Below are 25,709 nucleotides of genomic sequence, written 5' to 3' on the forward strand. Positions count from 1 at the left end.
CCCACCTTAATTTGGATGGGTATGGCTCAAGTACTTTCAACTTGATTAAAGTATATTCCTGAGGTCCCACGCCCTAAACAAATAAACAAAACAAAAATTTGAGAGGATAAAAAAGCTTGGATTAAACCCACCATCTATGTGAGAGATCTGAGTCAAATTTTTTAGATGGATTCTTGCATTGTTAGAATAATTTTCTTCCAATGAGGAGACGGCAAGTAAGGAGATGACTACATTCACATAAAAGTCTAATGTGAGGGCACCTGGGTGGTTCAGATGGTTAAGCATCTGCCTTCGCCTCAGGTCATGATCTCCGGGTCCTGGGACTGAGCCCCATATCAGGCTCCCAGCTCAGTGGGGACTCTCCCTCACCCTCTGCCTCTCCCCCTTGCTTGTGGCTCTCTCTCTCTCTCTCTCTCAAATGAATAAATAAAATCTTTAAAAAATAAATTAAAAAAAAATAAAGGTCTAATGTGTAAGAAGTGACTTGAAAGGGGTGCCTAGGTGGCTCAGCCAGTTAAGCGACTGCCTTCAGCTCACGTCATGATCCCTTTGCTTCTCCCTCTCACTCTGCACTGCACACCCCCTCCAGCTCGTGCTCTCTTCCTCTCTCTCTCTCAAATAAATAAATAAAATCTTTGGGGGAAAAAAAAAAGAAGAGTGACTTGAAAGGCCACCTTCCCACCCCACACCAGATCAGAACCCATAAAAGAAGCCCAGACACTACTAAGTAAAAACGGTTGACTAAGAGCTCACTTGAGAGTGGAGGACACGAGGTAAAAATTAGAATAATCACCCAAAACGGTGTTTACCAAAATGGGAGTCAGAATATGTAATCGAAAAATCCCACAGAGCAGGCATCAAAGAAATACTCTGGACCTGGGGTCAAATGATGTGCATTCAAAACCTAGCCGAGCCCATTACTAATGGCTTGACCCAAGGTAGTCACAGTCTCTTTGAGCCTTCATTTCTTCATCTGTAAAATAACTGTACTGTGACTCACATGGGATTGTCCTGCGGAGCAGGTAAGACAATGAACAAGAAAATGCTTTGAAAAACTATGACATACTATGGAATTTAGGATATTGCTGTGGTGTTGACTACATTAAAACTTAACAGTCAGTAAATTCAGTCTTCCAAATTCAAATTTTTGATCAACTCTCACTTCTATTAGATAAGTTACATCATAATTGAAAGCTGACTTTGAAAAGTAATCACTAAACTACAAATGCATTCAGAGATGGTAACAAAGGAAGATACAACACAGGGAATCCTAAGGTCAGATTCTGTCATTGTTACTGATTGACTGTGCTATGGCTTTAGGCAAATCACCTTGGCTTCACTCAAGTATTATAAGGAATAATGCTACTAATGTGTCTTACAGGAATGTAGAGTGAACTGATGTCATGCATGGCTAGAAGCACTTTGGAAATAAGCAAGTAGGCACATGATCAAAACAAGTATAAATGGAATCTGTGTACATCAGTTAGCCACATATCTCATCACCTTGCCCCATGCTTTTTAGAACAGTGTATTCTCCAAGCAGTGCTTCTCAAACATTAGCCTACATGTGAATCCTATCAAGAGCTTATTAGAGACAGATTTCTGGGCTCTACCCCCAGAGCTTCTGATTCAGCAATTCTGGGCTAAGGCCCAAGAATGTGCTTTTGTGGGCGCCTGGCTGGGTCAGTCGTTAGGCGTCCGCCTTCAGCTCCGGTCATGGTCCCAGGGTCCTGGGATCGAGCCCTGCATCAGGCTCCCTGCTCGGCAGGAAGCCTGCTTCTCCCTCTCCCACTCCCCCTGCTTGTGTTCCCTCTCTCGTTGTGTCTCTGTCCAAAAAAAAAAAAAAAAAAGAATGTGCTTTTGTATCACATGCATATGCAGCTGGTCCTAGCACCACTCTTGGAGTAACAAGGTCCTAGACAAGACACAGACACCTACAGTGCCACTGTGCCTTCCTCTTCAGAGTCACCGGAATATACCTCAGCACTGGAATAAAATTATTTTTAGGTTTTTGATATATTCTGTAAACTCTATCGCCATATTATGAAATATTATAATAGCTACTCTATGTCACAAATAATTACCTCTCCAGTTTGCCTGTCATGATCCATGCAGGGCTGTCCGTCTTTTGGAGAATAAATGGTATACCTAAAAAATAAACAATAAGTGACAAATATTATTGTAATATACAAGTTTCATCCTAACATATTTGCTTCTGTTGCTAGTATCTAACAATATTTCTTCTAACTAAAACTTCTAACTGAACAAATGTCTACATCAATTATTTATGCTTTTATGAGTAGTTGTCAGCCTAGTTATTTAATGAAACCTTTCTGCCTTCATCAAAGGTAATACCCTGAAAAATATGCACTGATCTTGGCTTTGTGGTATGAAACAAAAGATTATGAAGTATAATTTCAGTTATGAAATACAAGTAGCTTTTAATTAATCCACAGAATCAAGGAAGAATCTTAAACAATTTATAGAAAAAAAGGATAAACTAACACATAAATAAAATTTTTTTGTGCTTGGCTGGAAATACTAAACAGAATCTTTAGGGAGATCATAAAAGCCAACACTCCAAGAGGGAGACAAACCATAAGAGACTCTTAATCATAGGAAACAAATTGAGGGTTGCAGGAGGGGAGGGGCGTGTGTGGATGGGGTAACTGGGTGATAGACATTAAGGAAGGCATGTGATGTAATGAGCACTGGGTATTATATTTAAAAAAAAAAAAGCCAACACCTCTAGTCTCCCTGTTTTTATTTGTCATGAACACTAAGCAGCTCAGAGGCATTAAAATACTGTTAAGACTAAAAAGGGAAACAAATGAGACATGAGAACAAAAAGAAAAAATTTACAAAATGAGAAAGGATAATGGGAAAAAGAAGGCTATCTATCAAGCAGTGAATTACAATGCAAGAATTATGATTCTTGCTTTATTATACTGAAGGACAACAAACTCACCGCTTCCCAAATTTTATTTTGCTTCTTTCTCTTAATGTTAAAAACTGCCACCTAACAAATGAATCATAGTAAGGATTAACATCAGTGGTGATGAAGGAACGACGCCAGTCTACCTATAGAAGAGAAAAGAAAAAGGTAATTTTTGAGAAATCTGTAGAGTCTCTATGAATAAGAGTTCCCACGAATCAATTACTCACTCTCTACTCTTTATTTTCCAACCTATAATTATATCAAACATTAAAAGAAAACATTTTTAGGTTCTATCTATTAAATATATTAATTATATTAACTTGTGTTTAATTGGTCAATTTTGAAACACGCATATTCATATAACAAGCATATAGGAATTATAATAAATTAAGAAAGAACACTTAAATAATACCTTTAAGTATTCCTAAATATATAAGCTAAACTTTGGCTTCTTCATATTCTTTGACAGAATTCCCTTCTACTAATTGCTATTAAAACATATTCCAGGGGCGCCTGGGTGGCTCAGATGGTTAAGCATCTGCGTTCGGCTCAGGTCATGATCACAGGGTCCTGGGATCGAGCCCCGCATTGGGCTCCCTGCTTGGTGGGGAGCCTGCCTCTCCCTCTCCCTCTGCTGTACCCCCTGCTTGTGCTCTCTCGCTCTCTGTCAAATATATAAATAAAATCTTAAAAAAAAAATATTCCAATACAACAAATATTAAAGTACTTCACTGCTTATATCAAGACCCATAACAATAACAGTACTAATTCATTAATGCAATACAGGTGGAATATATTCTAAATTAAGAGTGGTCCAAATATCATATAATCATAAACACAATGTGTTCTTCATATTTTCTTAAACTATGGGAGTGATGGACATACCTTCAAACCCATTCTCTTCAGATCCTGAATAGCCAGTGGTGGGAAATAATCAAGCCAATATTCTGCTTCAGAAAATTTGACTATCTCTTCATCAGAGAGACCAAGGGATTTCATAATGCCCCACTGATATTTAGAAGATCCAGCTTTAGCAGCAGCTTTACTCTAAAAAAAACAATAAGAACAAACTCCATCAAGGACCAACCAACAAATGGTTAGCAAATTCCAGGACAGCAATAATTTTAAGTGAATAATTCGATTTGATAATTTTTTTATATTCCAAAACATGCTGTTGGTATGTCAGAATACTAATGGATTTTGACATACTATTTTGTCTGCCAAATTTTACAGTCCAATACTAAGACTCTGATACGAGAAATAACTAAATCATTGGAACCATAAAGAATTATCATTAAAGATAGGATGTCAGCACCAATCTCTAGTCCCTTTTTTCTAATACCACATGTATCTTTTTTTAGTTATGAATAAGCTATTAACAAGAGTTTTGTCTTTTTCTAATATTTACCAATATCAAAAAGGCAACCAAATGTCAGGGGTTGGAGGTGGGTAAAGAAGTTAAACTATAAAAACTATAAAAAAATGATCAAACTATAAAAATGGGTGTCTCAGTCGGTTAAGCAACCGACTCTTGGTTTTGGCTCGGGTAGTGATCTTGGGGTCATGTGATCAAGCTCCACGTCTGGCTTCACATTCAGCGCAGACTCTGCTTGTCCCTCTCCCTCTACTCCTCCCCCTGCTCACTCGCTCGCTTTCTCTAAAACAAACAGATAAATCGTAAAAAAAAAAAAAAAAAAAAAGGGAGGGGCGCCTGGGGGCCCAGTCAGTTAAGCGTCAGACTCTTGATTTCAGCTCAGGTCATGGTCTCAGAGTCATGGGATCAAGCCCTGCATCAGGCTCCATGCTCAGCAGGGAGTCTGCTTAAGATTCCCCCTCCCTCTCCCTCTGCCCCTCCACCTCAACTTATACGTGCATGAGTGTGCACATACGTGCTCTCTCTCCCTCTCTCTCTCTAAAATAAATACATCTTAAAAAAAAAAAGAACTAAAAAGGCAGGGCAAGGAGTTTTGGAGGTGACAGAACTGCTCTGTATGGTACTATGGTGTCAGGAACATAACTCCACGTATTTGTCAAGCCAACAAAACTATCTACTACAAAGAGTGAATTTTACTGTATATATATTTGTTTAAAAAATCCACCAGGATGTTGGAGGAATGGAAGATGAAATGTAGACTATGACAAATGTACCTAACAGTATTATAAATACATGATACAACCACACTTTGAAGTGGGTTAAAAAGAAAGGAACTTTAGAAGTAACTCCGGGGGTGCCTGGCTGGCTTAGTTGGTAGAACATGCAACTCTTGATCTCAGAGACCATGACTTTGGGCCACACGTTGGGTGTAGAGCTTACTCAAAAAAAAAAAAAAAAGTAACTTTGGAAAAGAATGTGTTGACTAGATTCTAAGGACAAAAAGTAGACAAAAAGCATATACAAACACTGTACTTTCATTGGTAAAACTGTTTCTCCCAGGGGTATGGGTTAGCAATTCTTGAACTACTAGTAGACCAGGACTGAAAAAATTATATACTATAAATAATGAGAGCCAGGTTTCTCACTGTTTGGAAAAAGAAGTCACAAATAAGTAAAGGGAGAATGCTAGAATGAGGCCCGTGGTTATAACATGGAGCCAGCAGTATCACTATGAACTTTTTTTTTAAAGTAAACTCTACCCCAAATGTGGGGCTCATATTCATGACCCCAACATCAAGAGTCGCATGTCCTACCAAATGAGCCAGCCAGGTGCCCCGTAGGATGAACTTTTTGAATGTATACAGAGATAGGTAAAGAACCTGTAGACAGGTACATATATGTGGGTTACCGGGGTTATTATATATATTTCCTTGCTCTTTCTACTGAGAAGGGCTATAAACAATGAGTGTACCTAGCATTCAGAACTTAAGTTTCTAAATACAGTTTCTCAATAAAAGGAAACAGGATTCCTGAGAGAAGTGGTTGATTCCAGGCTGCAACAGGGAAAAGATGAACCTGGAGTATGTTGGGCACTAGAAAATAATAAAGTGCTTAAAAAAGAAAAAAAAGGTGGAGGCACATCAGACAGACATAGGAGCCAACCGAAAAGACTCTCAATGGCCAAAACCAGAGCAAGTTGAACAATAACAGTAACAACCACCCCAAAACACCAGATAGTACTGAAGTATAACTCAAAGAATAAAATAAATATGCATGAACCCACACAGATATTAAAAAAAAAAAAAGCCTGAATAAATAAGTAAATGGGGGAGAAAGGACAACTATTCCTTTTCAGAAGAATTCCAGGTAATAAATGTAGAAGGAATGAAGGAAATGGAAAATCACCATTAGAGCAATACAGTTACAACTGTTGCAGGCAAGATCCACTGCCAAATGCTAAAATTAGTGAGAAAATATTTTAAAAAAAGATTTTATCTCCAGGGCACCTGGCTGGCTCAGTCACTTAAATGTCTGACTCTTGATTTTGGCTCAGGTCATGATCTCAGGGTCATGAGATTGAGCCCCACATTGGGCTCTGTGCTCAGCAGGGAGTCTGCTTGGGATTCTCTCTCTCCCTTTCCCTCTGCTCCTTATCCCCCACTGACCCCCACCCTTGCTCAATCATTCTCTGTCTAAAATAAATAAAGTATTTTTTAAAAAGGAGATATTATTTCCATAGCCCCAAAGTATCTCTCTCAAAATATTTATGAATCAAAGGGAAAAAAGGAATCCTTACAGTAGAAAAACGTGGCGGACACCACCAAAGCCAAATGATCAAGGTTAACATCAACCGTAGTAAGATATCAACATCATATACTCACTGATATGATGCACTGAGGAGGACACATCCCTCTCATTCTACTCATGAGAAAGCATTAAACAAACCCAAATTGAGGGACATTCTATAAATGATCTGACCAGTACTCTCCAAAAGTGTCAAAGTCATGGAAGACAAAGATGGAAGAGACTAAGGAGACATACGAAGGAGACATGACAAGTAAATGCAATGTGGGATCTTGGATTGGACCTGCAAACAGAATAATGATGTCAACGAGAAAACCAATGAAGGTCAAATGAAGTTTGTAGTTTAGTGAATAGTATTGTTCAAATGTTAATTTCTTAGTTTTGAGGACTGTACATAGTTATATAAGGGGAACTGGGTGAAGATTATAAGGGAACTCTGCTCTACCTTGCAATCCTTCTCTATATCTAAATTATTTCAAAATAAAGTAAAAAGGGGAAAAAGGCCATCAAAAAGTCAGAAAGATAATTTTTGGCTTTGTTACTTTTTCAAAATTACTGAGTACTTTTTATGTGCCAGGTACTGGGAATACAAATATAAACTAGACAAAAATACAAAATTTCAACCAAAATAAATAGTATTAACCCCAAACCTTTTTTCCTTTAGCTTTATCCTTAATTATTACATCTTCTGTTTTAACACTGGTATCTTCCTCTTCCTCTTCTTCATCTGGAAAATCAGGGGGGCAACCATAAAGCTCTATTTCTCTTTTCAACTTATCAGCACATGCCTATAACAAATACAACATTAGAGTGAAGTTCAAAATTCAAGTCAGAAACAATCTGAATTTTTTTGGTATTTCTATGGCCAACTAAAATTGAGATTTTCTACAATACATCTATACACATGTGAATCATTATAGAAAATCCATATAATTCATGTACGTCAAAATTCACTAATTTATAAATTAGTATTTTACTTCATTTATTCAGCAAGCATTTATTCAACATTCAAAATACTCAATGTAGTCTACTATATGTTAGGTATTAGAAGTACCAAGATACCTAAGATATAGTGTTATCATTTTGAATAACAACACGAATAGTAGTATCTCTCAATTTAAAGATTACTGTCTTATATCTTCTATCGTCATCTCAAGCCTGCAAGGTAGACAGAACAGGCATTAAATTAGAAAACACATGGAATGCCTGGGTGGATCAGTTGGTTAAGCCTCTACCTTTGGCTCAGGTCATGATTCCAGGGAGCTGGGATCAAGCCCCGCATCAGGCTCCCTGCTCAGAAGGGAGCCTGCTTCTCCCTCTCCCTCTGCCCTTCCCCCTGCTAATGTTCCCTTTCTCTCTCTCTCACTGACAAATAAAATCTTTTAAAAAATAAAAAAAATAATAAATTATAAAACACACACTAGAGATGAAGGGGTTTATCTGAGGTTATACAAACTACCAATATACGCCTTTTGATATGATACAGCGGGAGGTTTACCTCACCAATATAGTATTCTTGTCAGAATATTTCACTCAAATCTAATCATGAAGAAACAATCAGAAAACTCAGATGATGAGGCATTCTACAAAATAACTGGCCTAAACTCTCAAATGACATTCAATGTCATGACAAACTAAAAGAAACCAAGAAGAACTGATAACAAAATCCAATGTGTGATCCACAGCACACAGAGTAAAAAACTGCCAGAAAGGACATTTTGGAACAACTAGAAACATCTGACTAGAGATTAGATGAAGATAATATTACATCAATGTTAAACTTCTTGGCGGGGACAATGAGACTGTGATGATGCAGAATGCCCTTGTTCTCAAAAAATACACACTAAAGTACTTGGAGGTGGCACAACATGATGGGTGCAACTTACTTTCCATGAGTTCATAGAAAAAGAGAGAAAAAAGTGTGCATGTATTACATGTGTGTGAACTAAAACAGTTATGGCAAATGTTAATACTTGGTAACTATATGTGAAAGGTATATGGGTGTTCGTTCTCCTAACCTTTTACCTTTTCTGCAGGTTTGACATTTTTCAAAATAAAAGGTTGGAGAAGCAAAAGAAATGAGAATTAAATTTCCCAACCCTCTTGCATTTAGGAAATCCTTTCAACTCTAATTGTCTGGCCCCTTCTTTACTTAGAATTATTTCTAATACACATTTATGATGAAGACCTTTGCAAACATGATGAAAATATAATACAACTAAAAAAAAAAGAGCTGATACACATAAAAAAACTTTATTACTTGATGCTGACTTCCTATACCTCATGGGTACACAAAATATCATGCTATTTTACTTGTTAATAGTTATAATCTAAGTTGAAATATCAATATGTAAGGTCACCAACAGAGATATCAAAATTAGAGATCACTTAGACCTTAATGTGTGCCCTTTATGCACTTCTTCAAGTATCTTCTAAAAATTAATTTTCACAATAAATTCAACTCATTTCAAAAAACACTGCAATATAATATATAAGTATCTGAAAATCCTATTTCAAGCTCTTAAATTGGACATTACATTTGTTTTAAGCTAAAGAGTAGAAACCAATCCCCAAAGCAATCTTACCTTGATGGGCATTCCAGTACAGTGTAAACCAAAGGGAAACAGACAAGTTTTTCCTTTCAGTCTCTGGTATCCTACTGCAAACTACAGAAAGCAAACTAAATTTAAATTACAAATTCAAATGCTAGACAAATACAAAATATTGACTTTTCACAAAGATTATCAATTTAGTTTTCCTTTTCCTCTCTTCCTTTAGAAGGAAATCATTCCAAAATTCTGTCCACTATTCCTTTGTTCTGTCTTTTCACCATCCTAGGAATTACTTATTACATACCACATATGCAAGTTAAATATAAGAATATTTAATAGAAGTAAAATATTAAAATTATGTTTAAAATTAAGGAATTCTAAGTTCCCTTAACAGGAAATAAATTCGATATATGCCATTTTCTTCAAAATAGTATTTATCAAAGACCATCCACCCCATTTTATTATACACAGAGGAAACTTTACCTCACATTTGGATAAAGAAAATGTGTGTCCCAAATGAAGGCGCCCATTCATATACGGATATGGGAAGGTTACAAAGTACTTGCCCTTGCTGCAAAACAATCATGTAAAAAACAAAGTACAGAGAAGAAAATGTTAAGTTCCTTTTACAATGAGGGGATGGGGTGAAGGGAATGTGAACTACAAACAACTTGTTTAAACTTTATTATTTAAGAGGCACCTGGGTGGCTCAGTCAGTTATACATCTGCCTTCGGCTCTGGTCATGACCCTAGGGTCCTGGGATCCAGCCCCTCATGGGGTCCCCTGCTCAGTGGGGAGTCTGGTTCTCCCTCTCCCTTGTGCTCGCTTCGGCAGCACATATACTAAAATTGGTTCTCCCTCTCCCTCTGCCCCTCCCCCCTGCTTGTGCTCTCTCTTTCTCTCTCTCTCTCAAATAAATACAATCTTTAAAAATAAATTAAAAGTTCAATTAAGTTAAATTTATAAGTCTGGAAATTAAAAGCCCTCTGAAATTGAAACTTACTTTTGATTTAGAAAGAATAAGATATTTATAGGTAGATATTAAAGAAATAAATATCCTTGTAGCAAATACTGGAGGTTTAACTTAAGCTAAAATGCTGAGTAAAGACAATTTACTAAAGATAATTTTAATACTCTTAGGAAACTGGATTAATTTAATGCTTTAGTAACTAAACCAGATTTGCCTTCATTAGATATATATAAAGCAATTCAAAGTCTGTCAGGTAAACTAAAATGTCTTCAGTACTACAAAATACATGGTAAATTAAGTTAAAAAGCACCTTTTTAAAGCTGCTTAATTTATTATGTTATATCCTCTTCTCATGAATCAAATGTATAACATACATACATGTTACAAAGCACAATAAAATGAATACCTGTAGGCACACTATCCAACTGATGAGTCCACTATAGCTATACTGTGTGCTCCTCACCCCTCTCCCACCAGATATAACCACTATCTTGAAAGTGACTTTTGTCATTTCCTTGATTTTGAAAAACTTATATATATGTCTGTGCCCTTAAACAATGTATCATTTAGTTTTGCTCACTTGTGAGCTTCATTAAAAAATTATATACTGGGGTGCCTGGCTGGCTCGGTCAGTAGAGCAAGCAACTCTTGATCCTAGGGTCATGATTATGAGCCCCACAATGGGTGTAGAAATTACTTAGAAACAAAAAATTCTCACTCAATGTTACATTTCTAAGGTTTCTTCAGTTCGTTTTCTTTCACTAAATAATGCAGCTTTTTCAGTTCATTCTCGATAACTTAAAATTACCTAACATTGCCCAAAATTCTAAAACCAACAAAACCTTCAAACAATAGTTTAAATAACATCAGAGATTTTACATTACAACAACACTCTTAATTTCTTAAAAAAAAAAAAGAAAAAGAAAAAATCCATTAGACTGTTGCTGAGTAGCAAGGAGGATACACTTTAAAATCAGAAAGTCCTAAAAAGTAGTCCAGACCCTGATAATGCCTAGCTATGCAACCTTGAACTGGTTACTTAGGCTCCCTGTACCTCAATCTCCTTATCTATAACATAGGGATAAAAGTACTGCTAATCTTAAAGGGTTAAGAAGATTAAATGATAATATGCACATTAAAAATGGCGTATTTCCTAATTCCTTTGCATACTGAACAATAATTTTTCAAGATTAGCTACTCCTAAATTGTTGTCAATGTATTTCCTCATTATAAGAGGACATTTTTCTATATTTCAACATATCTGAAATTGAGATGCATCTTATAATAGATGCATACATTTATTACAGTACTGTTTTGGGGCAGTTATTTTGTTTTTGTTTTTCCCAATATCATAATCATTATCTGTGGACTGTCTTACAACTCATGCTTAATATCAAGGCAATACAGTATTTATGAAATAAGACCTTCAAATACAGAAACCTTTAAAATTTATACTTTGTGTCTCTGGAGATAATTATCACTAATTAGGAATCTCTAATAGAATGATTTCATCAGTCAGCAAAGACAAAACTTCAAAACATTCTCCTTTGTCTAAATATGAAAAATATTATTAAAAAAAAAACTTTATGTAGAAAAAGTCCTTTAAGAATTCTATAGGAGGGGCACCTGGCTGGCTCAGTTGGTAGAGCATGTAACTCAAGCCCCACAATGGGCATAGAGCTCACTTTATTTTTATTTTTTTCCCTAAAGATTTTATTTATTTATTTGAGAGAGAGCGATAGCACAAGCACAGAGGGAGGAGCAGGAGGAAAGGGAAAGGGAGAATCTCAAGCCGACTCTGGGCTGAGAATAGAGACCAATGTGCGGCACATGCTCACAACCCCGAGATCATGGCCTGAATCAAAATCAAGAGTTGGACACTTAACCAACTGAGCCACCGAGGCACCCCATGCTCACTTAAAAAAAAAAAAAAAAAAAAAAAGAATTCCAAAGGAAAGAGGATCCTAATTTCAAATGCAGAAAGTAGAAGTTACCTCCTTCAGCCTGTTTTAGACATTATAAATACACTCTGCCTTATCCTTTCCACAAACTGGTTTCTGTAGCCAGTGGTTTTAGAAACACAAGGTATAGAACTTCACAAGGTATTACTCACCGAGTCTGGTTCTCTACATTAGATGCATCGACCTCAAACACTTTTTCAGTATCCCATTTCTGTTGGATTTCTTTTTCGATCTTCTTCAAAAAGTCTACTTTGGCTGTTCCTTTTCTTTCCTATTGGACACAAAAGAGATAGAATAATCCACTCTGTACTCTGACAGTCTTGCTTTAAAAAAAGTGGGTTCACACAGAACTAAGCTGTTTACTGAGAGGCAATTTTTCCATGGTTATCTTGAATTTGAAAAACGATTAAAAATTATGATGATCACGATCTGTCCACTTTAAACCTCAAAGGGATGGTTAATGAATTACTTAAATATATAAAAGGTCTGAAACACTTTTTTTTTAATCAGACACTAAAACAGATACTGTTGTCAAATAGATACTGTTCCTATTTAGTTAAAATGTATAAATACTTAGAAAAGTACAGGATGGAGTAGTACCTGCTGGCCAAGCTGCAATTATGCCCACCAAAGAACGATGCTGAGACCTAGTGGGAAGCCGCTGAGGGAAGATTAGTCAACTGTTGTTTTTTTTTTTTTTCATGGAAACTGATGAAGAACTTCTCTTCAAATGGTTAACAGACTATTAATATGAAGTTAAAAGGAAACAGAGAACAGCAAGCATGTCTCTAGTAATATCAGATCTACATGGCAACATTGCCATCATCATCCTGGTTTTGGCTGAAACCGAAAGCAAAGTACACACATCATCATCCTATTTCTGAAAAAAAGAAAGGTTAGAGCTTCTTTCTCAGTTTCTGATTCCGTGGGGGAAAAAAAAAATTAGCTGCTAAAAGCAGGTGTGCTGAAGCTGGAGTGGAATGAACACTTACAGAAAAGTGTGAAAGCTGGATACCAATGGACCATCCACAAATCTAATTCTGTTTTGAAACTTACTTTTAGTTTCTAAAATTTTATTCTCTGGTATAAAGTTATCTGAATTGAAATTAGATTTTCTTCCCCTTCTTATATGCTAACATTTCCAGATTCTGCAGCATTTTCAAATGCTGAAAATATCTGGGTTCTACTCATACTTTTTTTTAAGATTTTTTTTTTTTTTTAAGAAATCTGTATACCCAACATGGAGCTCAAACTCACAACCCCGAGATATGAGTCCCATGCTCCACTCACTGGGCCAGCCAGGCACCCCCGGGCTCTACTCACACTTTTACAACCTACTAAACAGGTGACCTTGCCAAGTCACCTAACACCTGCAACTCAGTCTCCTTTAATCATGCCTCCCTCTCTCCTTTCAACCAACAATTTAAAAAATGCTTCCCAGTTGGGCACCTGGCCGGCTCAATCAGTAGAGCATGCAACTCTTGATCTTGGAGTTGTGAGTTCAAGCCCCACAGTGGACACAATGCTTACTTAAATATATTATTTATATATATATTTTATATTACTTAAAAAAAAGGTGGGGCGTCTGGCTGGCTCAGTCAGTAGAGCATGTGACTCTTGATCTCAGGGTTGTGAGTTCAAGCCCCACACTGGACATAGTTTACTTAAAAAACAAAATGCTTTCTAGTCGTATCACAGATATACTGGATTCTTAACTGTTTTTTAAATGGTTACACAAATTTGAGCACTTTGCAAAGAGGAATTCTGTGCAGTCAAAAGAACCCCAACCTTAACACTATTTCTCCAATAACTATCTTAAATATACTTTGTGTATTATGTAATAAAAATAACTAACAGTATTAAAATTAAGATTTAGTACAAGGGATGCCTGGGTGGCTCCGCTGGTTAAGCGACTGCCTTTGGCTCAGGTCATATCCCAGGGTCCTGGGATCGAGCCCCGCATTGGGCTCCACCTGCTCTGAGGGGAGCCTGCTTCTCCCTCTCCCTCTCCCTCTGCCTGCCGCCTCCCCTGCTTGTGCTCTCTGTCAAATAAATAAATTTAAAAAAAAAGATTTAGTACAAATCTACTATAAAGTTGTCAGCTCTGTTTTATTATTTTCAGTTCCATACATTTTTTTTAAGCTATTGAATTTTTTTTTAATATTTTACTTATTTATTTGACAGAGAGAAAGAGAGCTCACGCACAAGCAGGGGGAGCAGCAGAGGGAGAGGGAGAAGCAGGCTCCACGCTGAGCAGGACCCTGGAATCATGACCTGAGCCAAAGGCAGATACTTAACCACCCAGGCGCCCCAGTTCCCTGCATTTTAACCCAAAGAATGGTTTACTACTTTTTAAGTATGTTTAAGATAGAAGACAAGTCAGCTTACAAGGAGGAGGTGAAGCATGTTTAAGAAAGAAGACAAGAACAAGTCAGCTTATGAGGAGGTGAAATACTGGATTAAAGGAAGAACCCTGCTACAAAGGCAGAGAGGAAATGAGAAAGAATTCCATAATTTGAAAAGTCATGGGGACGCCTGTCTGGCTCAGTCAGTGGAGCATGCAACTCTTGATCTTGGGGTTGTGATTTCAAGCCCTCCGTTGGGTGTAAAGATTACTTAAAAAAAAAAAAATCAGGGACATAACAAGTTTCTCCAGTAACCAAAGGAAAATGAAAGTGACAAGGAAATTTTTTGTTTCTATAAACCCTGACCAGATCATAACTGCTGTGAGTGGAAATGGTATCAAAACACAAATCTGATCAAGTCAATTCCCTTTCAGATATTCTCTGTAGCTGTCAGGATAAAGTCTATTCTGTAAAACCTGGCACTCCAGGCCCTTCTTGTCTAATTTCTGCCAGATCCCTCTCTCCTCCCCTTTCTTTCATTCCCCCACTACAGGCCCATCAAGGCATCTGCATTTTCCCAAATGTGCCAAGCTCCCTCTCTCACCTGAGCCGCTGTTCCAAGTACTTTCTCTGCCCTCATGCCTCATCAATCTCTTTGCCTTGCTCTCTCATCCTTCAGGTCTCAGCTAATCACCTGCATTGGTCACCAAGAGGTTATGATACGCCATTCTTAATATGTTCCTACCTACCAATATTTCCCCCATGCCAGCACTTATCACACAGTGGTATCGGTATACATCTGTCTTCCTCACAGGACTACTGAAGCCTGTTCAGGGTGGGGACTGGTAACTTGTATCTCATTATAACCTCAAGGTCTAGCTTATAGCAGGTTCTCAACAAATAACTGTTCAATATTTAAAGATTTTAAAAGAGAAGTGAACATGGGGCGCCTGGGTGGCTCAGTTGTTAAACATCTGCCTTCGGCTCAGGTCATGATCCCAGGGTCCTGGGATCGAGCCCCGCATTGGGCTCCCTGCTCCGCGGGAAGCCTGCTTCTCCCTCTCCCACTCCCCCTGCTTGTGTTCCCTCTCTTGCTGTGTCTCTCTCTGTCAAATAAATAAATACAATCTTTAAAAAAAAAAGAGAGAGAGAGAGAGAGAAGTGAACTATGCATTGCCCGCCTTTGCATATTGTGGCCATAAAAAAAATAACAGACTAGGAACTAGGTGCATATGTGCATCAAGGTACTAAGCAATTTGGACTCCTTCCCAAGAATTTCCATAAAAGTAAGTGTGGTTGCATAAGGTTATTTCCTTTTCCAGGAAAGAATAAGGGCCTTCATCTATTCACTCCCTTCCATTTATGCTGCTAACCACCTTCTTTCAGACCCTCAGCTCCTTTGCTCCTTCTTACTACAAAACCTTCCTCCTAACAAGTAACCTATAAGTTACAAGTCTCTCTATTTCTATACATGCAAACCGGTTTTCAGTAGTAATATACAAAGACTATCATTTGAAAATAAGCTATGGCAGGGACAGCAAATCACCTACCCAATACCTGTTCCTTCTCTTTCTTCAACAACAAAAGCCCAGTCTTATTTAAGGCAGTGCATTAGAGGTGGTTAAATGTACTCTTCTATGTTTCCAGATGAATTCCCAGTTAGACTGGATCTATGTTCCAGCAAAGGAGTTTTGGGCAGAAGATTCCACCTAGCCCTTACAACAGCCTGCACAACTCCAGGGTGGCGGGCTGGCTCAGCCGTTAGAGCATGTGACTCTTGATCTCAGGGTTGGGAGTTCAAGCCCTATACTGGGTGTAGAGATTACTTAAAAATAAAATCTTAAAATAAAAAATAAATAAAAAACAGCCTGTACAACTCCTAACAGCTGACTTAACCTGTAAATAGAATAGGCAAAGTGCCTAGGTTGCCTACAGAAGCCTAGGTTGCCTATAGAACCCTTTGTCTATAGGCTTCCTATAGAACCCTAGACCAATTCCTTGAACTCTCTAACCTATAGGGGCTCACAAAAATATTTTAATTTATTTTAAAATCAGAAATAAAGAACAAACTTTAAGGTTGAAGAGAAAAACTAATACATTTAATATTAGTTAATATTAATTTTATCATTTCAGATTAATATGTTAATACCATTAACATATTAATAAAACTTTAATATATTTAATATATGTATTTAGCAACACATATAATATTATAAATATAATATTAATACTTGTCTTTATACCAACAGCCTAGCTCGTGAAGCCTAGTTGGACCTCCTACCCTAGGGTCATGAGTGATATGAAATCCCACTGTATCATTACTAAATTCCTCTTTAACCAACTTGAGTTGGCTTCCATTGCATGCAACCAAATGATCCCTAAGACATTTACCCAGTTGACCTGTGAACTCCTGGCAGACAGCAACTTTCAGAACTTTTATAGTCACCTCAGCACCAAGTACAATGCCATAGACAAAGAAGTTACAGGACAAATATTTTTTTGCTTAAAAATGACCATGTCAACCATTTAAAGAAGAACATGAAAGCAATAGTCTTCACAAATTACTTAGAACTATGTATTTCTTTTCGTTGTTACTGAGCACACTAAATACACAAAAACTCTTCTTTGAGGTTTCTGCTTCTCAGAAAAAATTTGCTTCTCAAAACATCGAAGTCAATTGTAATGAAATCTGACTTTGGCCCCAGCACCAATTTGTTATATAACCTTGGAAAGTCACTCCATCAATCTGAGTCTTAATTTCTTCACTGGTTATTTAACTAGACAATTGGTTATAATAATTAGTTAGAAGGTTATTTGCTAAGATCAGAGTTTCTAAACTTTGGCACTATTGACAGCTTAGGCTAAATACTTTTTTTTTTAAAGATTTTATTTATTTATTTGACAGAGAGAGAGTGAGAGCAGGAACACAAGCAGGGGGAGTGGGAGAGGGAGAAGCAGGCGTCTTGCCGAGCAGGGAGCCTGATATGGGACTTGATCCCAGGACCCTGGGATCATGACCTGAGCCGAAGGCAGACGCTTAATGACTGAGCCACCCAGGCGCCCTAGGCTAAATAATTTTTTGTGTTTTTGTCCTGTGCATTGTAAGATGCTTAGAAGCATTCCTGGTTTCTAGCCACTAGATGCCAGCAGCACACCCCCCAGGTGTGACAATCCAGTCTCCAGACCAAATGTTCTCAGGGGGACAAAATCATCCCCAGTAAAGAATCTCTAAATAGGTAACAACTCTTTCATATATTCATAGTATCTTGCAGCTTAAAGCTTTTATGAACATTAACTTTTTTGATCTTAACAACAACCCTAAGAACTGGGCAGACTAACAGCTATCATTTCTCAAAGATGATAAATCTGAAGCTCAGAGATCGTCGTGTCAGCAATTGATCGAGTTGGACAAAAACCCTCATCTTCTGACTTCTATTTCTGCTTTCTCTTGGGACTCTGGCCATCTCCTGGCTCCACCACTTACTAGCTGTAGAACCCTAGGCAAATTCCTTAAACTCTCTAAGCCTCCATTTTTCTACCTATCTATAAAATGAGAATAAAAACTATGCCTACATTGTAGTGTTAGTATGAGGATTAAAAAACTTAATATGCATGAAGAACTTAGCATAGTACTGGACCCAGGGTAAATGCACAATGTCAACCAATACCACAGACATCTAGATATCATGTGATTTTTATTAGGTATGAAAATGGCATTGGGGTTATGTTTTAAGAGAAGTTATCATTACATTAAAAAAACTTACTAAACTAGGGTGCCTGGGTGGCTCAGTTGGTTAAGCGACTGCCTTCGGCTCAGGTCATGATCCTGGAGTCCCGGGATCGAGTCCCACATCGGGCTCCCTGCTCAGCAGGGAGTCTGCTTCTCCCTCTGACCCTCTTCCCTCTCGTGCTCTCTGTCTCTCATTCTCTGTCTCTCAAACAAATAAATAAAATCTTTAAAAAAATAAAAATAAAAATAACTTACTAAACTATGTACTGATGTAAAAACCTTATACTAAAATATGTCAAACATGTACATACGATGCCTGGAACTCGCCTAAAATGAATCCGGAGGGGCAGGGTCCCAGGGAGGGATATATGAAACAAGATGGCCCTGAACTGCCAATTATTGAAGTTGGGTGATGGGTATATGGAAGTGCCTAATACTATTATTATCTCTGTTTTGTTCAGTATTTAAATTTTCCAAGTGAAAATTTAAAAACAGTATTTTTTTAAGTTGGCTATTATGTTTATATCATCACACCCCCAGATCCCCTCTAAAAGTCCGATACATAATTAGAAGAGATTACTAACTGTCAAAAGCTCCAAAAAATAAATACTACTCTGATATGAAGAAAATTATAGTTTGGTATTTACATATTCAATTATAAAATAAAAACTAATATGCTACCCATGCTATCACATGTTCATTGTCTTACACTTCGTATTGATAAGATTTCCTCTGGAAAGAGAAAATTTTCCTCAGGGGAGGTGTTTGCAAAAGAAATTTCCTAATTAACTTACAACTGGGGGTAGCATGATGATTAAGAGAATGGGCTCCAGAATGGGACCAAATGAATTCTAATTCCTCCTCTGAGTAGATTTGATGCCTTATTTTCCACATCAGTAAAATGGGGATAAAAATAGCACCACTTTTACAGGGTTGTTTTGATGAAAAAATATGTAAAACACTAATACATGGCACAGAATAAGCAATCAGTACTTTTTATTATTTTTATTGTTACTTATTCTTCATAAGGGAGTTCTTACTGGATTCTTCCAATAAAACGAACTTTAACGTCAGCCCAGTATCATGACAGTGTAAAACATGAATATTTTCAGAGGCCAAGAAGTGAATAGAGTAAAACAATCATATGTACCAGGAATGTTGCCAGTTTCCTTATATAAAACTTAAAAAGAAGAAAAGAATGTATTAAAGTCTTTCAAACTGAAAAGCCCATTCCCATTAACACCAAAAAAAGAGAAAGACCTGCAAATTCCACATTAGCTAAGGATATCACCGTAGGGGAGTGGGGTTAGTGGGGAGTCATCGAGCAACCTGGAACAGAAGAAAAACCCCTGAACCAGGACTCAGAAGGCATGTGTTTTCCTGGAAAGCAGGATGACATAGTGACTGAGAAATGAGTCAACCTCTTCGAGTTCTAATCCACTTTCATCATGTCCTAGTTATGAGAAGTTGGACCTGTTAGTTAAGCAATCTAAGCCTGGGTTTCTTCGTTTGTAAACTGCAAATAAGAGTGCCTAACTCAAATAGATTAGTGTGAAGACTCAATGAGACAATTCAAATAAAATGCTAAACACAAAGCATGACACATAAGAACTGTTAGTTACTGATATTATTGGTCTTAACGCTACTAGAATTCCAACTCCAATAATTCTTCAACCCCAACAGGATCTATTGATCATGACCTTTTTTCACTAATCCTTAGGGCCCTCCCACCACAAGTCCTTATTGCCATCCCTTAAATCCATCTATATAATCACTCCTTCACTATTCTCTTTACCATTCTTGCCTGGCAAAACTCCAACCCTCCCATGCACCCGGCTCTGTTCCCTCAGCCAGACAGCTTGAAAGTGGCAGGAGATAAGAATTCAACCATGCTGACTGGCCTCAATTTAAAATCATGTCCACTAACGTCAAGTGATGCCCAGCAATACTACTAATTTCTGAAATCCACTTAGTTACTTACTCCTTCTAGACTAGTGCTTCTCAAACTTTAATGTGTATACTGTCCAGTACAGTAGCCACTAGCCACATGTAACCTTTTAATTTTAAAATTATATTAAAATTCAGTCCTTCCATTGCACCAGCCACATTTCAAGTGCTCAATAGCCACATGTGGCTAGTGGCTACCAAATTAGTGCAAATATAGAACATTTTCATCACAGAAAGTTCTAATGACAGCAATGTCCTAAACAAGCCTCTCTCCTCAAGCCTCCAGCATTTCCTCTCCTATCCTTCTTTTTAGATGGTAATCTTGGCTCTTAATTCAATGAGAAAACAGAAATGAGCAAAAAATGTTCAGTCTTCCTCATCACATCTGCTTACCCACATGCATGTGTACCCATACAATCTGTCTTCTTTCCTATTATATGGATGAGTGTGGTCCCACTTAAGCCCTCTACTGATGACCTGATCTCATCCCCTTTACTCTATTCAGGAACAGCACATTAATTTTTCCTATCTACAGGGTAATTCCCATAAGCACACAAGCATTGGGTAATTTCTTCTACCTTTAAAAAAAGAAAAAAAAAAAGTCCTCCTTTGACCTTCACCTATTATCCCAATCCTCTGCTCTCCTTTATAAAATTCCTCATGAGTTGTCCATACTCGGGGTGCCTAGGTGGCTCAGTCCGTTAAGCTTTTCACTCACACTGTTGCTTCTGCCTACAAATCTTTTCCTCCATATAGCTGCCTGGCTTGCTCCCTTACCTCCTTTCTGCCACAATGCCACCTTCTTAGCAAAGCCATTCTTGATCACCCTTTTAAAACTGCAGCCCTACCCCACCTCACACTCAATGGTCTCCCCTTCCTGCTCTATTTTTTTTTTTCTGTAGCACTTACCGGCACCTGACATATTTTATCGTGTATCTTAGTACGAAACTCTCACACACACGTAAACACCATGAATGTAGAGATCTGTGACTGTTTTACGGGGAAGTGCTCAATAATTTTTTGTTAAAAGGAGGAACGAGGTTACCTACTCCTCTCTCTCCAAATAGGTTTCAGACACTTCGGTGAAATTAACACATAACATTAAGTAGGGTGTAAAGTTGAAGATATCAGCTTCTGGCTCAACAGCTAGCAAGAAAAGGCACATCCTCACAACATCCACATCTTTAGCGTGGGGGTCAAGGCATTCCCTTTCTCTAGAGAAGGATTTTTCCCTTCAGGACAACTACCACATGGAGCCCCTAGCTTCTGGCAAAAGCCGACAGATCAGCCACGTTCTAGGGCCGGGCTGAAGCGGACTCTCTTCCCGCCAGAACTCACCGCCATGGCACCGCCCAGCTAACTCTGCAAACCCACGACAGTGACCTCGGTGATCCTCTCAAAGCAGTGATTACCACCTTTCCCTTCCGTCTGGGGGGCAGACAGACCTCCCACGACACTGAAGCACACACTTTACACCTGATGAGGCAATCGCCCGCCCACTGCGAACTACTGCGTTGCGCATTTCCGAGCCCGCCGGGAATTGTAGTTTCCAAACCACTAGACCCCAAGTCCAGTAAGCGCCTATTGACTACAATTCCCAGAGAGGAACAGGCTACCGGAAATTGACCCAGGGGTCACGCTGTGGTGACACACAGGTAGTGATGTCACTGGCATGTTGAACTACAAAGTCCATGAGGCTGTTCGGGATCGCAGGCTGCCGGGAGTGCACCCGGGCTAAGGTGGAGTTCCCCGACCTTCAACCTTTTCACCCTGCGGCGCTGGGCTGGGTGTCTGTCAGGATGCCAGGAGGCAAGGTTTATTAGTCTTCAGTTACTGAGGTGCTAATTATGGCTTGCCACTGTGCACAGATATTTACTACTGTCGATGGCATTCAACAGCCCGGAATCCAGACATTTTATAACCATTTATTAACAATCTCTCTTTTTAAACGTGGAGGCTTGAAACCTACCGGGCTCCAGTGCCAAGCTCACACTATTGAACTGTACTAAGGCTGAGCTGTCCGTTCCGGTAGTCACGAGTCACATGTGGCTCGATGGTCCGCGTGTCTAGTGGTTAAGGTATCATCGGACAGCGCAGATGTAGAACATTTACATCATAAGAAGAAAGATGTATTGACAAGCAACGATCCAAGGTTTTTACTCTCTGAGGTCAGATTAGGTACTCTCACCTGCATTTATTTATTAATTCAGTAAACATTTATAAAGCACCTACAAAGCACTTTCGGGGGGGGGGGGTGTAGATGCCCAGCCCAGAAGTGTGCCTTCCTAAAGGACTAAGGGGAAGAAACAAATTTTATTTTATTTATTTTATTTATTTATTTTTATTTTTAAATAATCCCCTATTTAATAAATCTATCCCCATCCCCTATCCCCTATTAACCCATTTCTTATGTAAATGAGTAATATTCTTTTTTTTTAAGGATCATTTGGATTCCATTCATTCAACAAAAATTTATGTAGCTTCTACTATGTACAAGGCACTATGATAGGTGCTGGAGATGCACCACTTTTTTTAAAGTTTATTAAGTAATCTCTACACCCAACATGGGGCTTGAACCCACTACCCTGAAATCAGGAGTTGCTTGCTCCTCCGAATGCGCCAGTCAGGCACCCCTGGAGATACAACACTTGAACTAGGCAGTCGCCTCCTTCATAGCGATTGCAGTCTAGTGGAAGAGGCAAACACTGAAGCAAATGGAGAGATGGAAACCCATGAAAGTGATTTAAGCGAGGAAGGGGCATAGCCCTATTTGTGTATTATAAAGTTCATCCTGAAGAAGGATTGGAAGAAAGCAAAAGTGGAAGAAGGAGGCTACTGCAATTGTTCAGGTAAGAGGTGAGGATATTTTAGATGACGGTGATGGCAATCAAGGTAGAGAAAGGTACACAGATTCAAGAGATATTTAGAGAATGAAATTTATTACACCTTAGTAATATGAATTTTTAGTTGAGAATTGTCAGTTCTTTACTATGCCGTATGGAATACCCTTTCTAGATAAATGAAATTAGAAAGGTAGCATAGTGGATAAGAATTCAGGCTCTGAATCAGACAGACCGAGTTCATCATTTTACTAGCTGGGTGACCTCAGGCAATTCAATTAACCACTTTGTAAAATAAGGGTCATAAAAATAAGTACCTCATAGGATCCCTATGAGGATTAAAGAAATAATATGTATACATATAATAATATGTGTATAAACCATATACACATATATATGTATACACCTGGCATATAGTAAGAACTTTAAGATGTCAGCTATTTTATTATTATTTTAGGAAAATTGGTCTATAAACACTAGTCTGATTAAAAAATAGAAGTTTACCTGTGCCCCACATTAATCTCTTTCCTAACCTAACTGAGCTATTTATCACCATATAATTGTATGATACACCTTCTCCAACTGTCAGACCATACTGCTCATTCTTCAAAACTCCACAACAGAACTCACTTCCTCTTGGTTTTTTGGTTTGGGTTTTTTTTTGGTCCAAACTCACCCCACCAGTCACTCTACTAACTTCTACTGAATCACCACATCTCAATTTAGATCCATAAAGCTATGATTAGCTTTAGTTCGTCTCTGAGTCTCTTTGTGTTTGTTTTTCATGCATATTTACCTAACTTCCCTATCTTTAGATGACAGAGTCAGAGGAAGGAATTGTGGGCACTTCTTTTAATACTTCTGTTCCACAGGTATGCAGCACTCTATGAATACTGTTACTTCCCTACACAGTTAGACATCTTTTGTTTTTAAATTGTTTTTGGAGGGGCGCACCTGGGTGGCTCAGTCGTTAAGCATCTGCCTTCGGCTCAGGTCATGATCCCAGGGTCCTGGGATCGAGCCCCGCATCGGGCTCCCCGCTCCGCGGGAAGCCTGCTTCTCCCTCTCCCACTCCCCCCTGCTTGTGTTCCCTCTCTTGCTGTGTCTCTCTCTGTCAAATAAATAAATAAATAATCTTTAAAAAAAAATAGTTTTTTTTTCCTACATTAGTATTCTATCTCTTACACTTTCTGAATGGTGAATGGATTTTTTTTTTTTTGTAATGATACAAGGAATGAGTATGAAGAGAAGAAGGAAGAATCCTTCTAGGACTTCTGGGCTTAGCTGATCCTGGAGTTGCTCTGTGTGCAGCCTTTGACAATGAATTGGCAGCTGAGGAAGAGTGTGTGGTGGTTGTGCTCAAAGGCTTTGGAGTAAGATGCCTGGGTCTAAACTGACGCTCTGTCCCATGCTAACTCTGTTCCTTCAACCTTGGGACTCTGGATCCTCATGTGTAAAATGTGGATAATGATAATACCCATCTCTTGAGCTTGCTGTGAGAATAAAATGAGCTACACGAAGCAAGGCAATTGCCCAATGCCTGGTTCATAGTAAGTGAATGTTCAAGAAATATTAAGCTAAAGAGAAGGAAGGAAGGAAGAAAGAGAAGTGGAGACTACTGGAAGCCAGTTTGATTAGTGCCATGGTCTGAATGTTTGTGTCAAAATTTATATGTTGAGGGCGCCTGGGTGGCTCAGTTGGTTAAGCGGCTGCCTTCAGCTCAGGTCATGATCCTGGAGTCCCAGGATCGAGTCCCGCATTGGGCTCCCTGCTCAGCAGGGAGTCTGCTTCTCCCTCTGACCCTCTTCCCTCTCGTGCTCTCTCTCTCTCATGCTCTCTCTCTCAAATAAATAAAATCTTTAAAAAAAATGTATATGTTGAAATCCCAATGCCCAGTCTGAAGTTATTAAGAGGTGGAGAATTTGGAAAGTGCTTAGGTCGGGAGGATGGAGCCCTTATGAATGGGATTTGTGCTCTTATAAAAGAGAATCCAGGGGCACCTGGCTGGCTCAATTGGTTGAGCATCCGACTCATGGTTTTGGCTCAGGTCATGGTGTCGGGGTTCTAGGATCAAGCCCTGCATTGGGCTCCGAGCTCAGCAGGGGATCTGCTTGAGATTCCCTCTCCCTCTTTCTCTGCCCCTCTCCCCACTCTCTGTCTAAAATAAATAAATAAATTCTTTATTAAAAAAAGAACCCAGGGCACCTGGGTGGCTCAGATGGTTAAGCGTCTGCCTTTGGCTCGGGTCATGATCCCAGAGTCCTGGGATCGAGTCCCGCATCGGGCCCCCTGCTCCTTGGGAGCCTGCTTCTCCCTCTGCCTCTCTCTCTCTCTCTGTCTCTCATGAATAAATAAATAAAATCTTTAAAAAAAACAAATAAAAAAATAAAAAAAATAAAAAAAAATAAAAAAAGAACCCAAACAAAATAAAACAAACAAAAAGAGAACCCACAAGCTCAGCACCCCCTTCCACTTTGTGAGTAAACAAACAAAAATGTGGGACCCTGAAGAGGGCCCTCACCCAGCCACGCTGGCACCCTAATCTCACACCTCTAGTTTCCAAAACTATGAGAAATAAACTTCTATTGTTTATAAGACACCCAGCCCGTGGTATTTTGTTATAGCAGCCCAAAAGGAAATAATAAATGGAAATTCTAAATCTGACTGACATGAGTTAGGAACAAGTAGCCATGCTAATTGAGAAGACTTAGATATTAAGAAAAATGTAACCAAATTAGAGAAGTTG

At 38.5% G+C, this 25,709-nt stretch overlaps 1 protein-coding gene across 3 annotated transcripts in view; it reads right to left on the reverse strand.

The window, feature by feature from the left end:
- LARS1 (leucyl-tRNA synthetase 1) overlaps positions 1–21,837 on the reverse strand; it is a 70,235-nt gene extending 48,398 nt beyond the window's left edge. Inside the window, exons 1-9 of one of the 3 annotated variants that reach the window (XM_027606543.1) lie at positions 21,462–21,837; positions 12,254–12,372; positions 9,653–9,740; positions 9,203–9,283; positions 7,268–7,405; positions 3,824–3,985; positions 2,969–3,081; positions 2,085–2,148; positions 6–73 (exon numbers count right to left, since the gene is read on the reverse strand). In XM_027606543.1, coding sequence (XP_027462344.1) covers positions 6–73; positions 2,085–2,148; positions 2,969–3,081; positions 3,824–3,985; positions 7,268–7,405; positions 9,203–9,283; positions 9,653–9,740; positions 12,254–12,372; positions 21,462–21,467 — 839 coding nt within the window. In that variant the 5' untranslated portion in view covers positions 21,468–21,837. Of the gene's footprint in view, positions 1–5; positions 74–2,084; positions 2,149–2,968; positions 3,082–3,823; positions 3,986–7,267; positions 7,406–9,202; positions 9,284–9,652; positions 9,741–12,253; positions 12,373–21,461 lie in introns of those variants that run through there. The other 2 variants (XM_027606544.1, XM_027606545.1) reach the window with 2 other exon arrangements.
- Between the last annotated feature and the right edge of the window lie 3,872 nt (positions 21,838–25,709).

Source organism: Zalophus californianus, chromosome 5 (assembly GCF_009762305.2).
Source record: "Zalophus californianus isolate mZalCal1 chromosome 5, mZalCal1.pri.v2, whole genome shotgun sequence".
NCBI classification, from domain to species: domain Eukaryota; kingdom Metazoa; phylum Chordata; class Mammalia; order Carnivora; family Otariidae; genus Zalophus; species Zalophus californianus.